At 29.0% G+C, this 27,774-nt stretch overlaps 1 protein-coding gene across 1 annotated transcript in view; it reads right to left on the bottom strand.

Moving 5' to 3' along the window:
* The window catches only part of LOC117168509 (protein sprint), a 353,946-nt gene that overhangs the window by 270,605 nt on the left and 55,567 nt on the right, over window positions 1-27,774 (bottom strand). The window contains exon 2 of the mRNA XM_033354234.1: window positions 13,043-13,116. Coding sequence (XP_033210125.1) covers window positions 13,043-13,116 — 74 coding nt within the window. The remainder of the gene's footprint in view (window positions 1-13,042; window positions 13,117-27,774) is intronic.

Raw genomic sequence — 27,774 nt, 5'->3', positions numbered from 1 at the left:
CCATTTTTTGCAAAGGATTATATGGAAAAGCGGAAAATACAATTACTCCGGATGAAGCTTGCCAAGATCGACAAAGTCGAGAAAACTTCTTGCTTCAAACGTTTAAGTTGTATCAAATTAAAGAGGAGAGAATGGTTATTTGTCGAGTGGCAAACTTTCAACTTTTAAGGAAAAATTGTATCATATCCTATCTAAGAAAGTAGGTGGAACTAAATTATCGAAAATCTCGCACTGTGTGCTGCCGACTACTTGGTTGGTTGCATACTACCTGAATATGACTTTAAGTGGCAATTTTTATCTTTTGGGTTGGATTCTATGAAAATTTGTAAAACGCAATTTCCAAATTTGGAATTTTAATTTTCAAACATTATTTCTAGAAGAGAAAATTTAAATTGTAAATGATTCCTGCATAATAAAGGAAGTATTTCATTTTAATATTCTGAAATTATTCTGTTCTGAACCCTTTTGTTTACTAAAAAATATATAATTAATAAACATTTTGAAACTTTTAAAAAGATGACAGAAATAAAATTATGAGGACAGGTAAAAAAAAGTAATGATTTAGGTTTCATTTTAAAAGATAAATTAACCATTTTTAAGATTTTAAAATATGTCGAAAAAGAATCTGTTAGATTTTGATACAATCTTCTTAATTTTTCAGGATTTATAAAAATGTTCCAAAAGCTTCGAATTATTTCAAGAGATATTTCAGTTTCAAAACATTTCAAAAAATTTTTTAACCAAACGTAGATTTTTAAAGATTTTAAAATAAAATTACGAAGCTTTTTAAGAATGGAAATAAGTTTATTTTTAATATCGAAGTATAAAGATTTGAAAAAATTTAAAACAAAATGTGGATTTTTGAAGACATCGAACTAAAAATTAAAAGTATTTTGAAAGGCTTTAAGCAAATAAAAAAACTTTCTGATATTTGCAAAAATTAAAAAAAAAAGTAAAAGTGGGTGGCTAAGTTTATCGAAATTTTAGTGCAAATGGAGTCCGTCTGTTTAAGAGATATTGAATTTTTTTTAAGTTACGAAGAAATAAAAAATATTTTAAAACTTTAAAAGATATCCGAAGATTAATCAAAAGTTTTTTTATTTTTTCCAAGCGTCAAAAAGATCTGAATATTTTAAATTTTGCTAAATTTTCAATTTTTCTAGTAAAACCGAATTGTTTCAAAAGATATTTAGAATGTTCAGAAGTTTCCAAAAGATTCAGAAATAATTGAAACCAGTCATTAAATTAGGGGATCAATTTGCTTATTTCTTACTGTAGAATTGGAGCATATTAAAATATGAAATTCCACACGCCAAGCACACAGAAAACATTCACTATTTTCACGTAGTCGTTGAGAGACAAAAAAGGTATTTAAAAAATGAATATTAAATAATTCCGAGTATTTTGACTTTGAATATTAATAGTCCTGTTTAGAGTAAATACATATATTACATTTTTAAACATTATATTACAAATAAAATTTCTAACGCATATATATATAACGCATATATATATAAAATATTCTAACTACATATCTATTCCTAAATCTAACGCCTAGCAGCCGGGAGTGCTAAACACTGCGCTGAACCGACAAATTGAAACTCGTTGAAAAAGCCATCCTCATAAGCTACTGTTAAGAAAAGTGAAAGTACCAAATTTCAAGTTCTCTTTTTCCAATTATTTATTATTATGCGGCGTTATGTAAATATAAAATACACGAAGTTTTAACAGGAATATTAATAAAATACATTTTAAATACATAATTTAAATCGATTACAATTTTTCTTCGCGTGATATTTTGTTTTTTCCCGTTGTAGACTACTTGATAACTTTTTACAATGACAGAAAATTAAATTTTTTATGGACATTACAAATTTTAACGGCGGAACACAGAAATTTAATCGTGAATGCTAACAATTTCTTCATAATAAAATTTTTTTAGCTTTCGTGTAAGGTTTGGTTTTTAGGTGTTTCATACTATTTTACTACGTTTAAAATTGATATAAAATGGAAATTTTTTATGAACCTTTGCAATTTTTCATAAAGATGGAACTTAGAATTTTTTTCTTAAAAAAAAAAACAGTTCGAATTTCAAAAAAGTGTCCTTGAATTTTTATCACAAAATGCATTGTTTGTAAGTCTGAACTCACGAAACCTTAAAATTTGTGATATCTAAAAGATATTCATCCAATATATTTCCACGCGTGAAACATCCATGCGGGTATACGCATCCATTTCTTAATGAAATAAGAAAAAGTAATTAAGTTATAAACAAAGTTTAAAAATTTTATTATTGCCAATCAGCGCCCAGCCAGCTCCCGTCTGAGCATTCGATCATAAGATTTGTCCGATCAGAGCCCAGTCAGCCCCTGACTAGGGTTTTGACATAAATTTTGCATAGCGAGTTTCCGACCAGCGCACGGCTAGGCGCACAAACATAGCCCGGCCAGTACCCGACCAGAAACCTTGTTGTACCAGGGCTAACCCGGACTATTTTCACATGGATCTTGGGAAATTTCAAACGATTATTGTTATGAAAAACAAAGAATTGAAAAAATGGAAAACAATTTTAAAATATTCCCTAACATTTCGAAAAAGTATGCAAAAGATTGGAAAACAAAATTTTACAATATTGCAAGATTACAAAATTGTAGACAAAAATTGAGTATGTCGAAGAATTAGAATTTTTGAAACGATTAGAAACTTATTTCTAACTTGTAGAGATTTTAACTCTTTTTGAACATAGATTTTTGAATATTTCGAAAAAAAGAAGCTTTGTAAGAATTTGTACAGGTTTCAAAAGAATGAAAAATTTACCTTCGATTATTCGCAAAATTTTTAATAATTTTTAATCCTGAGAAATTAATTTCAAGAGAACATTCAAAAGGATTTTGAAAACTTTCTTAAAGTAACTAAAATTAAAAAAAAATGAATCTGGAAGATTTTGTTAAAAACAATATATTTAATTTTGCAGAATTTTAAACAAATGTTAGAAAAAATTTTAATCAATTAAAAAGATCTTTAGGAATTATAGAAGTTTTTAACTAATTTGAAAAAAATTTAAATCTTGAGAAGATTTCAAAGGATTTCAAACGAAATATAGATTTTTTAAGATTTAAAAAAGCCTTCAAAGAATTTTAAAAGGTTTCGAAAAAATTTTTTAAAAACTTAAGAATTCTGAGAAATTTTCAAATGAGTTTATATTTTCATTTAATTTAAATTGTTTTCTTAGGATGTTAGGAAAGATGCGAACGTTTAGAAGAGCATGCAGAATTAATTCTAAATTGTAGGAAAAATATGAATATTTTTAAAAGATATTTAGAACATTTGAATTTTTGAAAAGATTCTAAAATACAGTGAAACTCTGAGACTGGGTCGATTTAGGGTCTGACCTTCGTAGGGAATTACTCAGATAGAGGGCCGCTTCATAGAAAACGCTTTTGTTTGTTCACGCCTGAGCGTCCCATTTGCGGAGTGATGTCAATTCTCTGAAGCACTCTATCAGGGGGCCTTATCTCTAGGGTTCACTGTAACTTAAATATTGGAAAGAGTTCAATTTTTTTTAATGCAGATTTTAGAACAATTACTAATTTTAAAATAATCGAGTAAGGTTAAGAGATATTTAAAAGTTTTTAAAGGATTAAAAAAAGTGTTAATTTGTAAATATTTTTTTGAAAGTTTAAAAGTGTACGTTTTTGAAGATTGTGAATGAAAACTTTTTAAGAATTTTGAAGGATTTTAAGAAAATAAAAAAATATTCTTAAGATACCTAGGAAAATTAAAAATGATTTTTCATTTTGAAAAAATTAACTTCAAGTGAATATTTAAAAATATTATTCAAGATTTCAAAATACTTACGAAATTGTAAAAAAAAAAAAAGAATCCGGAAGGCTTTAAGGCAGTTACTTAACTGCGTAGGAATTTTTCTAAATTATTAGAAAAATTCTAATCATTTTTAAAGATATTTATAGAAGGCTCAGAAGTTTGATAAAAATTTAATAATAATTTAGGACCTGAATAGATTTTAAAATACTTAAAACAAATTGTAAATTTTATGAACATTTTAAAGAAACCTTCAAGCTTCTTAAGGATTTTTAAGAGGTTTTAAGTGAGAAAATTTAAAATGATTTTTCATTTTTAAAAAATTAACTTTTAAAGGAAATGAAAAAAGTCAAAATATTTCAAACGGAGCTTTTACTGAACGGAGCTTTTACTAAAGGAAATCAATTTTTAATCACAACAAATCGAAATGCCTAGTTTTTCTCGAAAATAAAGCGAGATACAAAGAAAACTTAAGAGGGAAAAATGGTTCCCAGGAAAAAATATTACAAACTTTGTAATCTTACTTCGTTTTCATGAAAAATAGGATTTTTATTCTACTACGAATTTATTTTGTGCTTATTTCTGGTGCTCGATATAATTAATCTAAGTATAAAATTTAGGAGTGTACTCATACCTAAAGGATTTTAGCACTAAATAGTTTTTTATCCTAATTTGATAACATTTTAAAAATAAATAAAGATCTTCTAGATAGTAATAATAATAATAATATTTACCCGTCCTCATTTTTTGTCTGGTATAAGATAGTACAGAACGAATCTTTATAATTAAACATAAATTTAAAATGATGCAGTGTGTCTTTTCGTAGACTTTTTTCCAAGAATTAATGTTGTTGTCTGAGCTTTTTTTCGGCTTTGGCAAAGATTTGTTTTTCTGTTAAAACATAGTTATGAAGCATCTCAGATAGACAACCCTGAAACATTCTTTGCAATCGCACCTTTGGGTTGAAAGTTAGTATGATCAGTTTGAGTCCGTTTTTTTTTTCAAAACCTTTCAAAATAAAAATATATTTTCCTCTAAATCTTTCGGATTTTTTCTCAACATTTTTATCAATCTTATGAAATGATTTGACATGTTCTTGAGATTAATTTGAAAATGAATATTTCAAAAGAAAAAATCATAAAAAATGTTTCCACTTGAAACCTCTGAAAAATCCTTAAAATGTTAAAAAAAAATTTTTAATCTTCAAAAATGTACATTTTTTATGTTTTATAAAATCTTTTTATGTATAAAATTATCTTTAAATCTTTTTGAAACTGTTTAGCCTTTTACAAATTTTAAAATCTTTTCAAATGTTTTGTAATCTTTTTAAATATTCCTCTAAAGTAAATTTTTCAAAATAAAAAATCATGTTAAATTTCCCTATGGACCGTGAGAAAATTTCTTAATTTTCTCAAAATCTTTCAAAATCCACAATCCTCAAAAATTTACCATATAAAAGTAATTTTAAAAATGTTTATTTTTTCCTAAAAGGAAACCCCTCTAAAAAAATTATTATTAAAATATAAATCATTTTAATAACTTTTTGCACCAGATATAAAATTATTTTATTGTAGAGATACTTTTCAAGTTATTATAAAGTTAATTATTCTAGATGATTATTCAAGAAGAGTAATTAAGAATAGATGGTAGAGGTTGGGAAAACAAATAGGTGCAAAATTAGAGTTCTCGGATATAACCTAATTCAAAGTTCAAGGCATGTGCTCGGTATTAGCAACATAAAATTATGCATAATAACCGTATGACGACAGCTGCTGGCCATTTCTTGCGTCTAATAGAGCCATGACTGCCATGGTCTGCGATCGACAAGAACAATGTGTTCAACGCATATACTCAAGAGGACGATTATGCAGATTAGGATTATCCAGCCATTCGCATTATATACATGAGCTATTTCTTTAAAATTATACCCTCCATTTTAATGATTTTCAAAAATAAAAATCTCTGTGTAATTAAAATTACGCCAGAATTTTCTTTAAGGAATCTGTATTATCATCAGAGAAAAATAGAACTTCTTAAGGTCTTCTCAGAATAGATGAGGCTATGAATTAAACATTTTTGAAAATAAATTTTCTCATAAAAAAGATCTTCTCCTATGCTCCTCTGGGAGTCGAACCACAGAACTTCTGATTGCAGTTCGTGTGCTTTTCCATTAAGCTACTAGAGAGATCGAAAGAAGAATCCTTTTTTCGAAATACATGCATTATTTTGACAGGTTTTTCAAGTCAAATTTTTCAAGGAATATGTATTACCATCAGAGAAAAATTTGACTTGAAACACCTGCCAAAATAATGCATGTATTTCTGAAAAAGGATTCTTCCTTCTATCTCTCAAATAGCTTAAGGTGAAAGCACCCAACCGACAATGAAAAATTCTGTGATTTGATTCCTAGAGGAGCGAAGAAGAACTTTTTTCAAAAAGAATGTAATTAATTTTATCCACATTAAAACTTTTTCGTCACGAGTTTCTTGTGTCGCGACCAAAAATTATAGTAGTTCAAAAAAACTTGATTTTTCAAATCAAAAAATTGGGAACAAAAATTGGGACAAAACAATTTTGAAATCGGCCAATATATCGAGGTCGCGCACGATTTTCAGAGTTTGAATTTTTTAGCAATTTTCTATATGCCCAAAAATTATGGACAGATTGCATTAAGTTTTTCTCGGTGTTGAAAATAAAAAACTAAAGCATTTACGATTCGCTTGGCTCGTTAAGTTGATTTACTTGCATGGAAACTATGGTTGTTCGAAAAACCTGACTTCTGAAAACTTGACCAAATAATTTAAAAATAGTTGACCAAATAGTTGAATTCTCAGCAAAAAAGAATAATTTTCTTTAAAAAAATATGGATTTTCAACAAACCGCATATATTTTCAATGAAATAGTTGAATTTATAAACTAAGAAAATTAATTTTTAACCAAGAATGGAATTGTTAAATTTTTTAAATAAATTAATTTCGAGCAAAAGAAACGAATCTTCCACAAAAGAATTAAATTTTCTACCAAACTGCTGAATCCGATTAATCTCCAACTAAATCGGTCCAATTTTAACTACAAAATTGATTTTCTACTGAAAAGACGAACTTTGAACAAAATACATAAATTTTCAACCAAGAAGATAAATGATTGCTTTTTTAAATTGGTAAAAAACAAATATAACAATGTTAATTACAAAAAATATCGTTAAAATATTTATTTTTCATAAGTCTTAAATTTGTTTCTATACAAAACTACGTTTTTTTCTTTATAATACATGACGTATGGCATCATTTTATTTCTTAAAATCATAGAAAATTGGTTCCAGGTACTTAATTTAGGACATGAAAACAAACCTAAATTTTTTTAAATATTATTCATATTTCTGCATTAAATCGAAGATTAAATGTTTAAATTTTTGTAAGTATACGACCCAGTTCCTTCTTTTAATAGTTGTTTTGATATCTCTTTTTTGAGTAGATTTTTTAATCTCTTTTAATCTTGCATAATCTAGTGTAATTCCATGTAATATTATGTAATCCTGTATAATCTTGTGCAATCCCATATATAGTATTATGTAATCTTATATAATCTCATGTAATCATATGAAATCTCATCTAATCTGTTGTAATCTTTTGTAATCTCTTGTCATCTGATGTAATCCTGTAATCTGATGTAATTTCAAGTACATGAAAAATCAAAGTCATCAACTCCTCGGAAGGAAATAATAAGAAAAAATTCTCTTAAAAATAAAACTTTCAATTTTCAAATTTAAATAGATTTGCAGTCATATCTTGAATGAGTTAGCACATGATTGAGAGAGTTTCGTTCGATTTGGAGAAATTCCGTAAAGCGAAGCCATTTCAGATTTTCCATTGAAATTCACCGTCCCTTTCAGGAAGATGTCGTTCATCTTTCTCCCCTTGAATAAAGCTGGTCTAGAACGTTAAATCTTACGCCTTAACCCTACTGCGTGTACTATATATATATAGTCAAACTTCCGGAAAAGCTACGTTCATATAATATATAGTTTGTTTTTAATGCATAGGGTGAACAAAAAGTTATATAACTTGAAAACTTAGTTTATAGTGTTTTGTTAACTTGGTTGGGACAAGAAGGATTACTTTCTTATTAAAACAATAAAATATTGTTGTCCTAACTAATATTGTCATACTCTGATAAAATTTGCTTTCACACAATTTCAATAATTCAATCAAAATCAAAATTCTGTTGTTTCAATTGATTTTTGTATGATTAAAGAATAGTATATTTTAATAAGAGAGGCAAAATAGTCAGTTTTCTCACTGCAAGTGTGAAGGCCCAGCTGTGGCCCTTCACACTCGCAGTGAGCACTCGCTCGTTAGGCTTCGTGTATTAAATAATATTCTTCTTTACAAATTGTAATGAAAAATCTGAAATTAGCTACCATTTGCAGACATCAAATGTGACCTCACTGATCCAACACGATTGACATAACGACTTAGAACTACTATAATGATAAATGAGTAACGCAACCTTACCCAGGACGATGTTCACATAGTGAGCAAAATGTTTTGGTAACCATGGGGAGAACTTTACTACCTACTGAACGAATTTTGTTCACAAGTGAAAGAATTTTATACACTGGTATAATAATTTTGCTGAAAAATGTTGGAGATTTTACTCAGCGCCTTCACGCACAATGCCAAGTCGACCATTTTCGATGTCTGTAAACGGTGGTCAAACAAGGGTCTTGCATGTATGTGTAATTAAATTTTTTCTGGGATAAACAAAATATTATATTGCCCGACAACACATTTTTATCAGCGGCAGGTAATAAAAATGGTGCGTGATTTTAGAGCCAAATTATTTCTTTTTGAGGGTGTAAATTAATTATTTCTCGTTCCAATGAAGTTGTTCTCGGCGCACGTACAGGAAATGGGTATTATTTTTAATCATTAATGTGACTTTTATTTGAGTTTCTTGTCGCCTTAGTCACCCTATATCGTGCCATAGAAATATACTTGAAGGCTTCCATAGATCAAGGAGGGTCTTTACGATATGGAAATGATTCCAGGGGTGTTAAGAAGATTTCCACTATAAATTACCGAAATTAACGATTTCACTTACGAGGTTCCTATAAATTTCAAGCGACAATAATTAGACATGTTTATCATTTCCTGAAATATTTTTTTCTTAGATACATTTTAGAAGTTAATGATTATATATATATACATACGTTTTCAATGTACCATGTGTATTGGTCTTTTGGTTTTGTGGCTTTGGGGTCCGTAAATGATAAAGAAGATTTTATATTTTCATCAGACGCTTCGGCTCCATATATGGGCCCTCTTCAGTTATTCATTATAGAAAAAGTTTTTTCTGATACACTTTACATTTATACCTAAGAAATATTTTTGTGCGTCGACTTTTTGTATATAACATTAATTATTGTTCTATGTAGCTGAGTTATAATAGCAAAATTTATACATTTTTACATCTACGTAAAACCGTCCATCAATATTGCACCACACTTACTTACGTGGAAAACCGATTTTTATTTTTAATGCACACAGCGAAGTTATAAACTTGAAACCTTATTGTGCGGAAACAGAGACAAAGTGTAAGATACAATAACCATTGAACTTTTATTTTCATTGAACCATTTATTTTCGAGGCAATAATGGCATTCTGTTGTTTAGTTCTAAACTACAATTCCTAGTGTCAGAAGGGGGGGGGGGGGGCCGAAAACACTAAGAATCTAATTTTTAAACTTAGCAACAGATTGCCACTTCTTATCTGTCTCTGTTTCCGTATCTTATGGTTTCAAGTTTATAACTTCGCTGTTGCGCTCTATTAATAGTTCTTATGTTGATTAAAAATAAAAATCGGTTTTTCACGTAAATAAGTGTAGTACAATAATGAAGTGCGGTTGTAGGTAAAAGTCAAAAATAAGAATTTAATGTCTTGAATGTACAATTGCTAGAAGCTGATTTAAAATCTCAAGTATTGAATAAAAATGCATAAATTTTGTTATTATAACTTAGCTACGTAGAACAATAATTAATGTTATATACAAAAAGACGACGCACAAAAATATGTCTTAGGTATAAATGTGAAGTGCACCTAAAAAACTTTTTCTATAATAAGTCACTGAAGTCTGATGAAAATATAAAAGCTTCATCATTTACGGACCCCAAAGCCACAAAACAAAAAAACTAATATTGTACTGAGGGTCGCAAAAAGCCGCGAAGAAGTACTGTATACAATAAATGAAACAAGACAATTTTAAATTTAGAATTATGAGTTTTGTATTTCTGGTTTCCAAAGCTGCCATACCCTAATTCACTTGAAATAGGGAAAAGATAACTATTTACACACAAAAAAGTAACCAAGAGTGACTAATTCTCAACCCAAAAAGTAACTAATGTACATTAAAATGTGAATAATGTTCTTTTGATCTGAAAAAGAATTCGACTCACAAGACTTGAAAATAATTCGAGTAAAGATCAATGTAATTTAAATAAAGTTAAAAAAAATTCAAAAAATGCTACTGATTTCAGTGAAACTATATTGAATTTAAACGAACTTAAGAAAAATGAGCAAAGTCCGAAGAAATTCAGAAAAATTCAAGACGAATTTTTAAGAAATTCCAAAAAAATTAACTGAATTCAGTATGTTTGAAATGATTTTAGAAACGATTAAGAGAATTCAAAAGAATTTGATCAAACTTCTAAGAATTGGAGGTGAGTTTAAAAGACTTCAAAATAAATGCAAGTAATACTACAAAGAAGTTGAATTGAATGAATTCAGAAGAATTCAATTGAATAAAATTTTTTTTTTGTAAAATTCAAAAGACTCATAATGATATGAGGATAAATAAATAAGAATTCAGGGTAATATCCAAATTAATTCAAATAAATTGCAGAAAATATTTGAAAATCTTTTTAAACCTTTGAAACGCTACGAAATCCCTGTCTTCTTGGGAATAAATGCTTTAAACACCATTTAAATTTTTTAAGATCACATAAAATTCCATGAAAATTGATGATATTTCTGGAAATCCTGAAAATCTTATTATAATACCTTACACACTTTTCAAATCACTTAAAATCATTCTTTAAAGCTCCATGTAAATTTTTTCAAATGTTTGGAAGTTCTTGGAAATTTTTTTAACTTCTTAAAAATGCCTGGGGAGAAATAATTTGAAATATCTTGAAAATTTTTAAGGCTCTAGCAAATTAATTGTAATTTAAAAAAACCTAGAACCTACTGGAATAACTTCAAATTATTGAAATCTATTAAAACTACCCTAAAATATTTCAAATTCCTGAAAATTGGTTGAAATCCCTTCCAATTATTAAAATCAATTGCGCATTTCTTGTAATCTTTTAAAATACCCCTAACTATTTAAATCGCTTGAAATAATTTGAAACTTCTTAAAGCTCTTCAAAACTTCTTAGAAGTTTTAAAAATATGCCATAAAAGCTTTATAATTCTTTGGAATACTTTTAAATTATTGAAATCTATTTAATGTTTCTTCAAATCCTTTGAAATTCCCTGAAATATAATAAATCTTCTAAAATGTTTCGAAACTTTTTAGAGCTTTTAGAAATTTCTTGGAGTTAAAAAAATATCCTAATATCTGATAAATTCTTTGTAATCCCTTCGAATTATTGATATCTATTAAAAATTTCTTGAGATCTTTACAAATAACCTAAAGGATTTAACATCCTCTTAAATCTTTTAAAATCCCTTGAAATATTTTGAAGCTCCTAAAAATTCTTCGGAATTTTTTAATATTCTGAAATTTTTAAATACCTTGAAAATACCTTCAAATTATTCAAATCTATCAACATTTTTTTGGTTCTTTAAAACTTCCCTAAAATATATTAAATCTTTGAAAATCTTTGAAATTTTCTGAAACTTTTTAAAACTTCTGAAAATTTATTTAAATGATCCAAGATCTTAAAAATCCTTTGAAATCGTCTTAAATCTCTTGAGGGGTTTTAAGGCTCTTAAAGATTCCTTGCAGTTTTTGAGAATATCCTAAAATCCACTGGAATATGTTTGAATGATCGAAATACATTAAAAATACCATAAAATATTTCAAATTCTTTAAAATCTTTTGTAATCCATTTAATATATTCAAATGAATGGCAAATTTGTTATGATCTCTTAAATTATTCTAAATTCGCTCACATCCCGTAAAATCATTCAAATTCTTAAAAATTCCATGACAATTTTTAAATGAGTTAAAAATGCCTAGGAATTTTTTAAAGTACCCCTAACTATTTAAAATCTATTGAAATAATTTGATACTTTTTAAAGCTAATTAAAATTCCTTGGAAGTGTTAAAAATACCCTAAAAACTTTTAAAATCCTATGAAATACATGTAAATTCTTGAAGTCTATTTACAGTTTCTTGAAATTTTGACAAATATCCTAAAAGATTTAAAATCCTCTGAACATCTTTTGAAATCCCCTGAAATCTTTTAAAGCTCTTGAAAATACCTTGGAATGTTAAAAAAATATCATAAAATCTTTAGAATCATTGGAAATACCTTCAAATTATTGAAATATATTAAGATTTTCTTAGTGTCTTTTAAAATAACTTAAATTATATTAAATCGTTTGAAATCTTTCGAAATCCTTTGAAACTTTTGAAAGCTTTTAAAAATTCTTTGAAATTTTCAAAAATGGTCGAAAATCTTTTAAGTCCTCCGAAATGTTTTCAAAATATTGAAATCTATTAAAAATTCCTTGGAAACATTTAAAATACCTTAAAATATTTCAAGAAACTTCAAAAATAGGTATAGACCTGGATTCAATAATAGTTGACCCATGGCATAATGTAATTGAATTTGAAATGTCTAAAATGATGTTTTATTAAAAAATTAACTATAGTGATTTTATATTGAAAAGAGAAAAAAGTTACTAACAGTAACTTTGTGACAGTTCTGTTTACTCTTGACTGTTACTTTGGGTACTTCTTAAAATCTAACATATTTTTCATGTATATTTTTATTATCTTAAATAATTGTATTAGTTTATTACCTAATATTTTTCTTTTAATAAGACATATAGTCGTTTCTTTAGCTTTATATCTAGGGTCGCCCTGGCCTGCGGGCACCCTGAATATTTTTCTTAATTTTTGCAAAATCTGAGAAATACATTTTAATACCTTTAAAATAAACAAAAATAGTTTGCAATCTGGTACAATTAAAAAAAATAGTGTGAAACTCACCTTTTATATGAATCTGAGGTTGCACAAAGCTCGTTCAGCATGCAGTCCAAATCTGTCGCCAGGGAATTCAAAAGCTGAAATTCAATGGAAAGGGACACATTTAATCAAATTAAAAAAAATTATTCAATTTATTATTAAAATGTATACCTAACAGATATAGCTTTAAAAGTTACTGTCATTGTGACGTTTGTCCGAAAATTGAAGAAAATATATTTTTTTCTTTATCATCTTATAAGTTTCCTGCACTAACCGGGTCCTGGCTAGTCTGTCACGACAAAAATAAATGTCTAAATGTCTAATTAAAATACCGTGAAACCTTTGAATAGCCCTCCCTTCTATAATCCCTCCGAGAATTGACGTCGTGCCGCAGGTAGGTGTAACAGGAGCTGCGCGGGGTTTGCGGTTGTCACTAAGGCGAGCACTCAAGCGTGAACAGCAAATGCTCGATATCCTCTCAGAATCAAACACATTTTAAGTTTCTTATTTAATTATTTGTTGTGCATTTCCAAAAAGATCCAGGGTTATTATTATTACACCATTAAGCCATTTCCCTTTTGGGGTGGGCGTGACTCACTCCGTGGGGAAGGAAGTAATGGGTGGAAGGGATATACAATTTTTAGATTAATCCAGAATTCTCGTGATATTTATTTAAATAACACGTTCATTCCGCAACACTGCTCCGACCCAGGTTACTGATCAATCTCTCTAGCAATCACCCCAAGTGAAGATCCACACAAAGTCGTCATGTGAGGTTCCCTACTTGGGTCCATTAGTATCCAAGGTCTTTTGTTTCAGGCGTAATTTACTCTACTGACACTCTTTTCATTAACTATTTGTCTCCATATTTTTCTGTCCTTACATACTTTTCTAGCTTCTTTAATGTCCATGCATTTTTCCTGCAGGCTCGCATGTTTCTGCGGCTTCTTATGTCTCTTCCAACTAGGGTCGCAGTCACACATTCTAACCATTCTTTCCGCGGGTTGCCTCTGGGCACACTGCCATTTACTTTACCTAGATACACTTTTTTTGTTAGTCGTTCATTTGCCATTAGCTCATCATGCCCGAACCATCTTTACCGATTTCTTAAAACTATAAAAAATAAAAAATGAACTCAAAAAAAAAGAATGTTTTCCTTATCATCTAGTCTAGACTGGCTAGTCTATCACACCATACAAACACGTTTCACTTCTACACAGGTATTTTACTTAAAAAAATATTTTTTTCAGTGCCTTTTATGTCTATATTGTGCAAAAATAAAAAAAGAGGCTCTTCAAACAGAGGCGGAGAGAAAGTGAGTAAATGATTAAATCGGAAAACGTGACACTTTCTTTTTGATATGAGATCTCTGATTAAACAGACAGAATTCCGAGTGGATGAAATTCGCTGATTAATATTCGCCGTAATATAAAAACGATGTGAGGCTTTATGCTTGCAGGAAATCGTTTGTTGGGTTCAAATAACCTTTCTTTATTCAAGATAAAAGGATTTTTTAAATTTGAAAATGGAAGTTTCTGTTCATGAATGCAGATGCAGACTGTACGAGATATTATAAGCATAGACTGTTTTTATTACAAATTATTTATATATTATATAGAATGGAAAATTACTTTTTTAACCTCTATAGTTCACTTACTTTAATATAAAAAATATATATAATTCACTGGTTAAGTGGTAATTCTGGATATTCCAGGTATTACTTTTCATGCATAAAAATTGATAAAAGCGATTCTACATTCACGAATTCATAACTCAACTATTATCTCTAAGCAGCTCGATTCTTATCGTAATCTTTCGAGTCAAATAGCATACATTAAAATCCTTACATCACACCATTTTTCTCATGAATAAATTAAACAAGTGCATTCTACTTTAAAAAATACAATATCCACGGTCTATTATTCGTCACAAAATCATCCATTATTAACTTTCTACAAAATCGGCCCACTTCTTCCGCAATGTGACTTTAAAATTATATATGAGCCTCAGAATTTGCAGGAAGTTGTCGACTTCTTGAGAATCTTTGTAATGCGAATATCACATGAAACATTGACAATATAAATTAAAGAACAATTTCTTTAAATGCTTTAAAAATTAGAATTATCGATTTTATTTTAAAACTAAAGCATCTAAATACAGACTCTTTCTCCTATTTCTCTTCTTTCAGGTTAAACAGCTTAAAAAGCTTAAAAACGAATTTCTCTTTTTCCCATGTTTTCAAGAAAATTCCTGTTTCCCCATTTTATTTTATCTACCGCCTTAAATTCCAACTACACTCATAGAACTCAATAAGAAAATCGAACTATTTTTCGGTCAACATGTTAATTTTTTTAAATTGAAGTTTCTACTATTATATTTTTTGTTCAAAATTCACTGTCTTTTGGTTAAAAATCTTACAGCATATTTGGCTGAAAATTTGATTATTTTGTGGAAAATTATTTTTTTCAGCTGGAAATTACTTTATTGCTGGAAATTTAACATTGTTTCTATTTTTGGCTAAAAATACATCGTTTTTAGTATAAAATTCAAATATTAAATTTTTTATTAAAAATGTAATAATTGCATTTTTGGTTAGAAATTAATGGGTTTTAGTTGAAAATTCAACTAGTTGGTCATAAATTCCTCTTTTTTGGTAAAAAAATAATCTATATTATTGCAAATTCAACTGTTTTGTTAAAAGTAGAACTAATTTGTTAAAAGTTTATTTTATTATTGGATATTCAAAATTTGTTTGGTTTTTAGTTAAAAAATTTATTATTTTGTTTGAAATGAATTTTTTTGTTGAAAATGTATATTTTTGGTTTTTAAAATTCAACTGTTGTAGAAAATCGTCTTTTTGAGATGACAATTCTATTATTGTGGTAGAAAATCAATTTTTCGAACTACAAATTTAACTATTTCACTCTTGGACAAAAATTGATCATTTTTATATGAAAATAAATTTTTTGTTGAACATTCAAATTTTTTGTAGAGAACTTCCCTATTTATTTCAAAATTTCAAAAATTTTATTAAAAATTAAACTATTTTGTTGAAATTGCAACTGTTTGGTTGGTTCAAAATTCAACTATTATTTTTTTAATTTAGTTGCTTTGTTAAAAATTGTACTATTTTTTAAAATATTTATCTTTTGGCATAGAAAAATCGTCCTTATGAAGTAAAAATTCAAATGTCTTTAAAACAATGCATCTTTTTGTCTCCAATATTTAATTGTTTGTGGTTGAGGTTTTATCTATTTTGTTTGAAATTTCTATCATTTGGTTGAAAATTCATCTTTCTAGGTTACAAATTTAATTATTTGGTTACAAATTCAACTATTTTTTTTAAATTCACTTCTTTTGCTAGAAAGTTAAAACTACTTGGTTGTAAATGCAATTTTTTGGTTTGAAATTAATTTGATAGTTTGTTGAAAGTTCAACTATTCTGTTAAAAAGTAATCTTTCTTGGTAAAAAAATTGATCTTTTTGGGTTTAACACTCAACTGTTTTCTAAAACATTCGACTTTTTAACTTGAGCACTCAACTCTTGAATTGAAAATTAATGATCTTTTGACAGAAAATTAATAGTTTTTAATTTGAAATTCAACAATGTTGTTACAAACGTAATATATTTCGACATAATATCTTAAGCATTTTATATTAAATTTAATATGTTTCAGTCTCTATTTTTTCATTATTTGCCTATTTCCGTGAAGAACGCTCTATTTTCCCTGCTTTGAGAAAATTTTGGGCTGTGAAGTCTGTACATGTTGGTAGATCCTGTGTTTTACTTTGGGCGGTTATCAAATGACATCGAAGAAAAAATTTTTAATTTCTATATTTGTTATTATAATATTAATAATATTATTACTTTATATGATGTTATTATTATATCCTTATAACTATATTTATATTTATTTTTATTTTTTGTGACGTCACTCTAGGCGATTCAAGCTTTGTGTGATGACTAAAAAAGAAGGAAAGGGGTGAAAACAGTTTTCAAAATAGTGTGACGTGGTTTTTGAACAACCCCTTGAAATAGGGGTAGTTACTTCTTGTGTTCGGGTATTTACATTTCGTCATTGGGGTTCGAATCTGAAAAATTATATGGATTTTTCCGTGCAGCACTTTCCCAGAGTCAATATTGAACCGGCCGAATATATCTGATAAAGTTTCTACGTGTATTGGTTGCTGTATATATATACTTATCTATTTAAACAGTTTCCTGAAATGATTTACAGATTCGAGAGAAATGTAGCTTCGTCCGGGCAATTTAGCTGTGTAGGTGTTCATGTAAGCGAAACACAAACTTTCGAGATAATGACAATCGATCGATAGAAATCGGTCAATGCCTCCTTGTAATATAATAGGCAGGTCATATATTTTGTGAAGAAACAGACGATAAAAACATCCATTGTATTTTGTGAATAAGGTGCTCATTAAGAAACCTTCATAAAGGAAGTATGTTGGGGTATCAAATATTGGATTCTTGCAAAGAACATAATGCATATTTATTATGAAAGTTATTTTTCAATTGCATTCAAATTATGTTTTAAATCAAGTATCTTAGGTCTATATTGACACCAATCTGTTTTTCACGACAAATAACACTATTGACATAAAAGTCATGGAAAAAAGGTTTTTGATTTCCGATTTTCTCCTATGGGGATTCAACTTTTCAGATTCACATCTTTAACACTAATCAATTTCAAATGTGAAGTTTTCTAAACTAAATTGAAAAGTAAAACATTCAATAAACCGGTTTAATGAAAACATAGATGTAAATTTAAGATAAATTCAATCTTAAATTCAGGGATATACTTTTGTCGAATATTCGTCTTTTTCGGTAGAAGATGAATAGTCTTCATTGAAGATTAATATTTTTTGTTGAAAATTCATTTCTTTGCTTGAGAATTTAATGAAATGGTTAAAATTTCGATTTTTTGGTTCAAAAATCATTTTTTAACTTAAAAATTGTTTATTGCCTCTAGATCTGCTGAGATTCGAACCTATGTCTTTGAGATTCCCGATCTGCTGCTCTTACCCACTAAGCTCCGGAGAGACGAGATTAATTTCTTCGCAATCCCTACACAAATTGAATTACGGCGTAATATTATGTTAGTAGCAGTATTATAATATAATAAAACTGGAAACTTAAAAATCAATATTAAAAAATATTCAATTTTGACCAGTAGACAAAAACCACTTAACATTAATTTATTTAATACATTTTTCTGCTCATCGACCATAATATCAAAAAAATATAACTTTTTGTCGAGATATTAATCTGACAAGTATGTATAAGGAAATGCGTCGTAATTCAACTTGAAGGAGTTGTGAAGAAATTCAGCTCATCTCTATGTAGCTTAGTGGGTAAGCGCATCAGACCAGCAACCTGAAAGACTTGGGTTCGAATTCCAGAAGAGCAAGAGACCATTTTATCATGATTTAAAAATTAAAAATCATTATCAAAAAATATTTGTAAAAATCAATTTTCCTTGTTAAAAATTAATTTTTCTAATTCAAAACTCTTGAATAGAGTTAAAAATGGTTTGATTAAAAATACACCCATTTTGTTCAAGTTTTATTGATTTTGCTAAAAAATTCAACTATTTTGCGAAAAGCTCATGTTGTTTGTAGGAAATTTCACAATTTAGTTAGAAAGTAAGTTTTTGGTTAAAATGTCAACTGTTATGTTTAAATTTCATCTTCTGTTTTGAAAATTCAACTAATTTAATAGAAATTTAATTTCTTTTGTTAAAAATTCAATTATACAGTTGAAGATTCAATTTTTGTTGTTGAAACTTAATCAACTTAAAATTTAGATTTTTAGTTGAAAATGCGACTACTTGGTTGGGAGTTGAACTAATTTGTTAAAAATTCATTTTTATTGTGAAAAATTCAATTTCTTGTTTAAAAATCCCTGATTAGAGTTGAAAATGGTTTGGTTGAAAATTCAGTGTTTTTGGTTGAAAATTAATTTTCTTTAAATATAAATTTAACTATGTAATTTTTCATGATAAATTGTGTTTTGCAGTTAAAAATTCATGCATTTTGTTGAAATTTCGTTTTTTCTGTGTAGAAAATTAAAATTCTAGTTTGAAAATTCATCTTCTTGGTTGTAAACTGAACTATTTTGTTGAAAATTCATGTTTTTGTGAAAAGTTTGTGTTTTTAGGAATAAAAGAATCTTCTTGTTTAAGAAAATATCTTTTTGATCGAAAATTAATGTTTTTAAAAAATAAATTTCCTTAAAGGTATATTTGACAATTCCATTTGTATCGTAAATTTATCTTTTTTTGTTGCAAATTCTACTAGTCGATTGAAAATATATGTATTTTGGTGTAACAAATTTTGCTTTGGTAGAAAATTGCTCTTCTTAGTTGAAAATTGAACTACTTGGTTAAAAGGTAAATTACTTTGATAAAAATTCAATTTTTTAGAGATTAATTTTTTAAATTGAAAATTTAACGATTCAATTCATCATTAGATGAATGAAAATTCTTCATTTTGGTTCAGGATTGATCAATTTTATTGAAAATTCTTCTTTTTGGTTAAATTTAACTTTTTTATTTAAAATAAAAGTATATTTTGGCTGAAATACCAGCTAGTACATTTTTCATTGAGAATTAATCTCTTTTGGCTAAATATTAATGTACCTTGTAGAAAATACAACAATTTTGATTAAAAATAATTTTGCTGTTGTTTGAAGAATATTTATTTCAATTATAAATTTATTTCTTTGATTGAAAATGAAACTATTTTGTTGAGAATTTATTTTTTCGATTGATAATCAAGTTTTTTAACTGAAGATTAAAGTATTTAATTTTTTGTGGAAAATTGATCTTTTTCAGTTCAAAATTTAACTACTTGGTTGACAACGGACGTTTATTGATTTACAAATCGAATAGTTCGTGGGAATTCCGTGTATTTTGTTGAAAATTCGTCATTTTTCGTAGAAAATTCACGTTCTTAGTTAAAAATTTAAGTATTTTGTTCAAAGTTAATCTATTTTTTAAATTAAAATATTTTGGTTAAACAGTAATCCTTTTTGGTTGCAAATTCGCGTGATTCTAGTTTAGATGGATTAGTCCACCATAATCATATGTACTCCTAAGTAATTGTTTTTACAAAGGTAATCCAGGGTAATCTAATATAACCCGCGTTAATGCAACTCTGCTGGGTCACATTTTTGGGAGTTGTTGCCTTATTTGTTTAATTTTGCTTAAAAAATCTTAACATATCCAAGCCTTAAACTGCAACACATTCATCAAAATATTAACAAATCACATAAAAAGACAATAATTGTCTTAGTCGAGAGGAGTTGAAAGTAATAATAATAATAATAATAATAATAATAATAGAGAGGAGCCTCGGTGGCTCAGTTGGTTAGACACTCGGACTTCACCTCAGAGGTCCGGGGTTCGATCACTGAGCCGGTACCTCTAGAAATTTTTCAATGTACCTTTACCAAGGTTCTGGTGGTTCGGAACCCACCGTAATCTGTAGGCCCCCCCCCCCATCGTGTACTTGACTGCAACCCAGTCCATCAATGATGGGGTAAAACCAGGCTTTATCCAATATGTCTGGGCAAACTGATCTCATCAGATCACTTGACTGCATTATAAAAATGCGTCCGTGACTGATGATATACACTGGGACAGCCCCGTGCAAAAATGATCAAATAAAAAATCCAACTCTAACCAAAAATGCCTTCGACATGTTGGGCAGTATAAGCCTGTGACAACATTTCGACACTGGAATGTTTTTTATAATAGAGCTTCGGTGGCTCCAGAGCCTCGGTGGCTCAGTTGGTTAGACCCCCGGACTTCACCGCATAGGTCCGGGGTTCGATCCCTGAGCCGGTACCTCTGGAAATTTTTCAATGTACCTTTACCGAGGTTCTGGTGGGTCGGAACCCACCTTAAGCTGTAGGTCCCCCATCGTGTACTTGACTGCAACCCAGTCCGTCAATGATGGGGTAGAACCAGGCTTTGTCCAATATGTCTGGGCAGACTGCTTTCATCAGATGACTTGATTGCATTATAAAAATGCGTTCGCGACTGATGATATATACAGGGACAGCCCCGTGCAAAAATGATCAAATAAAAATCCATCTCTAACTAAAAAATGCCTTCGACATGTTGGGCAGTATAAGCCTGTGACAACATTTCAACACTGAAATGTTTTTATAATAATAATAGTTTACCAATATGAAATGACAACCCTCTCTCAATAGGTCAGGTCAGTCTTGAAATCACAAAGGCATATCACAAATATGTAGGCATATCATAATAGCCTTGCAATGCAGTTTACAAATTACATGCATGTGCAAGGTCTGACGTGTGTCTGCTCATGGAGTACTTATTGGGCATTCGTCTATGTATTTTGCTATACAGTGTACACTTACGGGGTTATTGATGCGCGCCTGGGGCGTATCCATGGTTTCAGGCACATGATTTTAATACGCAAGGGAAGGTCCTATATAGCAGAAATATAATCGCGGTCCACTCGAAAAAGCTCCCCTCAGTCCCGAGAAATGAGATCCCAAATTTGTCAATAGTTTGCGGTTTTTCTAAAGAGTGACGAGTATGTCCGAGACATAAAACGCTCACTCGAGTCTATAAAACCTCTCTGAAACACTGATCTCGTTGCCGGGATCGTAAAGGCATCATTCGAGGCAATATAGTAAGCATAAAAGACACCTGGGGAGAAAATTGCACTTTGTTTGCTATAAAGGCATCAAATAGCACTTATGGTTATTGTTACTTGAGTCTCGGTGATCGGAAGGTATTAGTAATTAATTCTAGAAAGTTTGATCTTTTGTAACGGTAATATTTGATCTTTGACATTTAATCTGCTTTAGAATGTTGAAACTATTGAAATTAATTGTAGACAGAAAAATGTTAATTGTCCAATCTTAATTGTAAAGCGTCATACTATTAATGGTAATAATTACTCTGGAACATTCTGAATATAAATTAGTAACGCAATGTGTGCCTCCCTTTTAAAAATGGAACCTATCTTAAATATAATTTTTTGTATATGCAATTTAATTTACATTTACAATTATTTTTTTAGAAATGATTCTTATTATATCCCAGTCACACGAACAATGCTAAATAATATATGAGTTGGCGTTAAAAGGAAAACGAATTCTTTTCCCTCTTTACAATTTCTAAATATTAATAATTTTCTTGCATTTTCTACATTTAAATCCGTTCCATATTCATCAATCAATTACATATATTCATCAAGATCATTTTGATCATCAAGATTTATTTTTGTTTAAAATAATAAAAAATCTGCCCGCCCCGCGGGCATATCCTCGTCACGCGCTACGCGCGCGACTCGCTTCGCTAACAGGTTTGCGACGCCCATGGCGTTGGAATGTTGGTTCTCGCGCTTTGCGCTCGATAATGTATTTCTCTCTCGCTACCGTGCTTTGTCTTTATATTCATCCCACATTTGTGCGCAAGCCCTTTAATGAAAGGTCAAAGCAGCCTCAACTATTATTTGGTGATTGTGAATTCTCTTTTGTAAAAGCTCCTTTAGCTTCAACAAACACATTCTCATCATGCATATCATGCTTCGCATTTGATTACGTCGAACATGCGAATTTTTGTACATTATGTTCAACTCTAGTATATCAAATCTATATGATATTTATTTCTGCACCTCAGTCTGTGGCTGCTTATTCAAATATTGTAAAATAAAATATAAATCTTATCTTTAATAATTACGCTAATATTTTCATTTATTTTAATTATATTTATATTTTGCATTAGATTTATATCTTAGCCTCATTGAAAAATATATATCATTTGAATAAATGTATATTATTACCATTTATAATAAACATTAGTATTGGAATAAAAGTATTTTCATTATGTTATTTTTATCATTAAAGAAAATGCGCATTTCATTAAAATAAAAATGATTATTAAACATTTTATTGCAACTTGTCTCGTTATTCCATTTTAATTTGTTTATATTCAATGGAGATATAATTTAAGCGAAAAGTTTGGTTAAATAAAATATTATTGTATCTTGTGACGTTTTTCAAAAAATTTAATATTTTAATTTTTAATCTTATTTCTTACTATTAGAGAAAAAACTATGTGACCTATCAACAATTATTCATGACAAATTTGAATGAGTTTTCGCTATTTTTTGGAGAGAAACTTTTGTCCATTTAATTTTTTCATAGCTTGTGTCGTTTGCACAAAACTTTAATTTTTTTATATTGATTGTTGTTTCTTACGACTAAAAACAAAAACTACGCGTCCTGTCAAAAAGTGATTTATGAGAAAGTTGATCTTTTCAGGACGCGTAATTTTAGTTGATTTTTCTTATTTCGTATCATGTATAGTTTGACCGCAAAATTGAATTTTCAATTTTTCTCTATATTTTGTACGATCAAAATTTAAATTTTCGACTTTTAGAGAAAATTCCAAAAGCTGTTATGATAATCTTGTAGGGGTTTCAAACGTCAACGCTTTTCTTGTTTTTGATTTTTTTTTCATATCATGCATTCTTTGGCTTAAAATGTTCATTTTTGTTTTGTTTTTTGGATTTTGAAAATGCTATAACTTTGATAATTATCTTTTTAATGGAAAAAGTCATATTAAATCATTATAGGTCGATTTTCCGAGTAAAATAAACAACCGTACATATAATTTTTCAATCTTGAAAAAAAAGGTCGCCAACATTTTGAAAATGCGCTCACTTTTTGAATTTTTATCCAAAATATATGGTTTACGAACTCGTCCTTTCTTTTTTGGTATTAAAAAAGTTTTCCTAAGCAAAATCCAATCTGATAAATCGTTCGAAAGTTATCGTGCCTACACGATATAGACTACAGGCTACAGACTACAGATAGCAGATTAGAGACTACAGATATTACGATGAGAATGTAAAAAAGGAAGTTATTAAAGGACGGCACATCTATAAGAGATATTTTGATGTGGGTTATGATAGGATGAATCCCAAGAAAATAAGATTGAAAGAATATGCTTCCTGTATAACAGCCGACTTTTGACAAAAAAAGACACATTAGGAAAGCAAATTTTATTTTTCAGTTTACATCCAAGCAACAAGACCTTCAATTCGAGCCATCAACGAAAATATTAACTAATTGAAAAACTACTACCACATATTGGTCTAGCAAACGAAATTTGTTATAAAAAATTATTAAAAAAGCGAAATTTCCTTATTTTTTAATTTTCTTACGCACAGGTAACAAAGAAACAAAAATATGACATGATAAATTTTGTTTTTCACTGCACACCTGCATGTCAAGACGTTCAATTTGAGACGTCCCTGAAATATTGGACTCGTACAAAAGCTTTCAGCATCTAGTGGTCTAATAAGCGACATTTCATCAGTGTTCTTATACTTTAACCTCTGATAATAAAAAATATCTATATATCATAGAAATTTTTATTTTTCAATGAAAACCTATAAGGTGAGTGTGCTAGTTATTCGAAGCTCAAGACGAATTTTAGATTTCAAAAGCTTAAGAAACTATGTTAAACATATTTAAAGCTTAAGAAATGGGTTTTATCGAATAATGCGTACCTTTAGAAAGGTAAATTACTTATTGCTTCCCGTGTGGAAATAACCCCATTTTGGCCATAGTGCCAAGTCGGGCACTAATCGGGGGCTAGTCGGGTTATTAATTTTGAAAAAGTACCCAGTCGGGGACTAGTCGGGAACTGGTTGGGCTTTTTGTTGTCAAAATTTCAGTCGGGGCCTGGTCGGTGGTTGGTCAAGGGCTGGTCGGGCCTTTTTGTTCACTAATTTCTGTGCGGGTAATGTTCAGGCTCTGGTCGTGAACTAGTGGGGTTTTGGACGGGTTATTCTTATGTTTGAGTTTTCGGCGAGGTCTTATCAAATGAGGTAATATCTAAAAAAGCGTCATGATTTTTTTATTCTAAGACACTAAGAATATATCAAACAATAATTTTGCACAGTTTTTTTTGAGAAAATATTTATTAATGTTAAAGTCATCTCAAAAATTTTTAATAAATAATTATTAAGTTAATAATTTTGTACGAAAATCAACTTTTATAAAAACAACGATCAAAATCTACAAAAAGACGTAATTTTATTTTTTGTAGTATTTTTCAGAAAACTTCGAATTTCTAGGAACATTTATAAATACCTTTGTTAGGAATTTTAAGAAAATCAATATTGGAAAAGATACATGTAGATGTAGAATGCATAGATTATCGGCAAGTCAGAAATCTGGCTGTTTCGGTTATCGGTACTTCGATGTGTGAGTGAACGGCAATAGCATTTAAAAAGAAAACATTTTTGCGGACAAAGAAGAACACAACAGTTTACCATATGTAAAATACTGCCCATCTGCGGACAGCCCATGCATTGACAAAGACTGCCACATTTACCTCATGCCAAGTCTTTTAATTTCAGCTATCTTCGAAAACAATTGAACTAAAATAAAAGATTCCAGCATAATACTAACACGAAATCAATGCTATGATATGATAAGTTTTATTTTCCTATGCACATCCGCATGCCAAAACTTTCAATTTGAACCACGTCCAAAACAATCGGACTAGTAGAAAGACTTTCCACATATACTAGTTTAATAAACGAAATTACTTTATCTGTCTTAATTTTCAAACTCTGATAACAAAAAAAACATCACTATAACATTGACAATTTTATTTTCCAAATTAACATCTACATGTTAAGACCTTTACTCTAATGTAACTTCGAAAACTATAATTCTTAAAGAAAAGATTCCAGCACAGAGATCTAAGAAAACAATATTTCCTCATTTTCGAATTCTTTACATAATATTAACAAAAAATCAATATCAGGACACGCTAAATTTGATTCTTAAACGCAAATCTGCATGTCAAGACCTTCAATTTCAGCTATCCGAGAATAAATCGGACTAAAAGAAAATCTTCCATCATAGACGGCCAAAAAACAAAATTTCTTCATTTTTCTTGTTTTTCAATATCTGATTCACAAAAATATAACTATGCACTAGCACATTTTTTTTTTAAATCTGCATTCCAAGACCTACAATTTGAGCAATTCCTGAAAAATATCGCACTAAAAGTAAAGCTTCTAGGATAGTAGGCTACAAAACGAAATGTTCTCATTTTTATATTTTTTAACTATCGGTAACAAAAAGCCAAATTGCCAAAGCGCAAATTTTATTTTTTAATGTACCTCAAAATGCAAAATGCTTCAATTTGAACCATCTTCGAAGACAATCGCTCTAATAGAAAAGCTTCCAACTTGTTGGTTTAAAAAATGCAATTTTGTCACTTTTCTCATTTTTCAATTTTTGATAAAAAAAAGAATCATATATATGATATAGGAAATTTAATTTTTGTGTGTGCATCTACATGCAAAGATCTTCAATTTAAACCGATTCGTAAAAAAATTGATAATTTTTGGGTAATATAATCCCAGTTCAAGAAAGGACGTTCGCTATTTATATAAACTAAGAAAAAATACTTACAATCTCAATAAAATAAACTATTGAATCGATAAATCTCGTTCATAATCAGATATGATATTAACCAAATTGTATATACTACAGAATTTATAACATCACTACTTAAAGATATATCTGCTTTTGAACAAGGTTTCTTGATTCAATGATTTATTTTTGAGAATATATTTTTTTCAGAGCGTATATGGTAATTAAATAAAACAAATAATTACATGCGTACTTGGCAATATATAAAGCAACCGAAATTACTTGTTCACCAGTGCACTTTCGCTGATTTCAGAAAAGTAAATTTAAAAGCCATTAGTGCTGATGAAGTTGGCGATAATCTGACACTTTCACAATTCTTATTGGCTACGAAAGTGCAATATATTTAAGGCGTGCCTATATATCTCTTACGTGACTTATTATTATTGATTCTTATAATAATATTTAAGTTAGTGTCTTCATGTTTCTCGATTTTTTTTTTGAGAGAGAAGTTCAAAGCAATTGTCTTGGAAACAATATTTTCAAGAGTGAGGTTCGACCAACAAGAAAAAAAAGTTTCGATTGGTCGTAAAGTCTCACATAAACGATCTACGGTGAGGGATTGAAGCAAGCTGAAGGCACTTGAGACGTGAAGTTAAGAAGGCCACTTCATGAGGAAAACGAACTCGAATTAAAATGGTCCACTGAAACTCATTCCCCGAATTAAACGGATTAGACCCAATCAGCACTCGCCGTTGTTGCAGTCGTTATTGTTTCACTGAGCCAGTTCACTATGTTCTGAATCCTCTAATAAAACTTGCAGTTCACAATAAATTGTTTTAAATTTTTACCTCTCTGGATTTTTATTCATTTACTTCTGATTGATTTGTGAAAACAATGATGGCATGAAACAAAGTTACCAATCAGTTAAATTCAACAGCGACAACAAAAATGCAACTCTCATAGTATAAGTAATTTTAAAAGTGATTTTATAAGATGATAATTGAAAGAAAAATATAGTATTTTGTACAATAAGTGTTAAATTCCCTGTTTATCAAATGTTTATATTGTGAATAAATTGCTTTATTATAAATATATGTAGGTATTTAAATTCACGGCTATGACATCACGTAATATGTTGGTTTCATAGTATATTGACCCTACGTAATGAGCGTAATAAGCCGACAAAGTAATAACCTAATTTTCTTGAACAATGTGGGATTGTGGAAGGATGCTCTGTACTGTGGCTTTTTCACTTTATGTGCGCCTTGAATATGTTCTTTATATGAGTGACATA

The sequence above is a fragment of the Belonocnema kinseyi genome, chromosome 2 (genome assembly GCF_010883055.1).
Source record: "Belonocnema kinseyi isolate 2016_QV_RU_SX_M_011 chromosome 2, B_treatae_v1, whole genome shotgun sequence".
Taxonomy (NCBI): domain Eukaryota; kingdom Metazoa; phylum Arthropoda; class Insecta; order Hymenoptera; family Cynipidae; genus Belonocnema; species Belonocnema kinseyi.
This window is presented reverse-complemented; position numbering and strand designations above follow the sequence as displayed.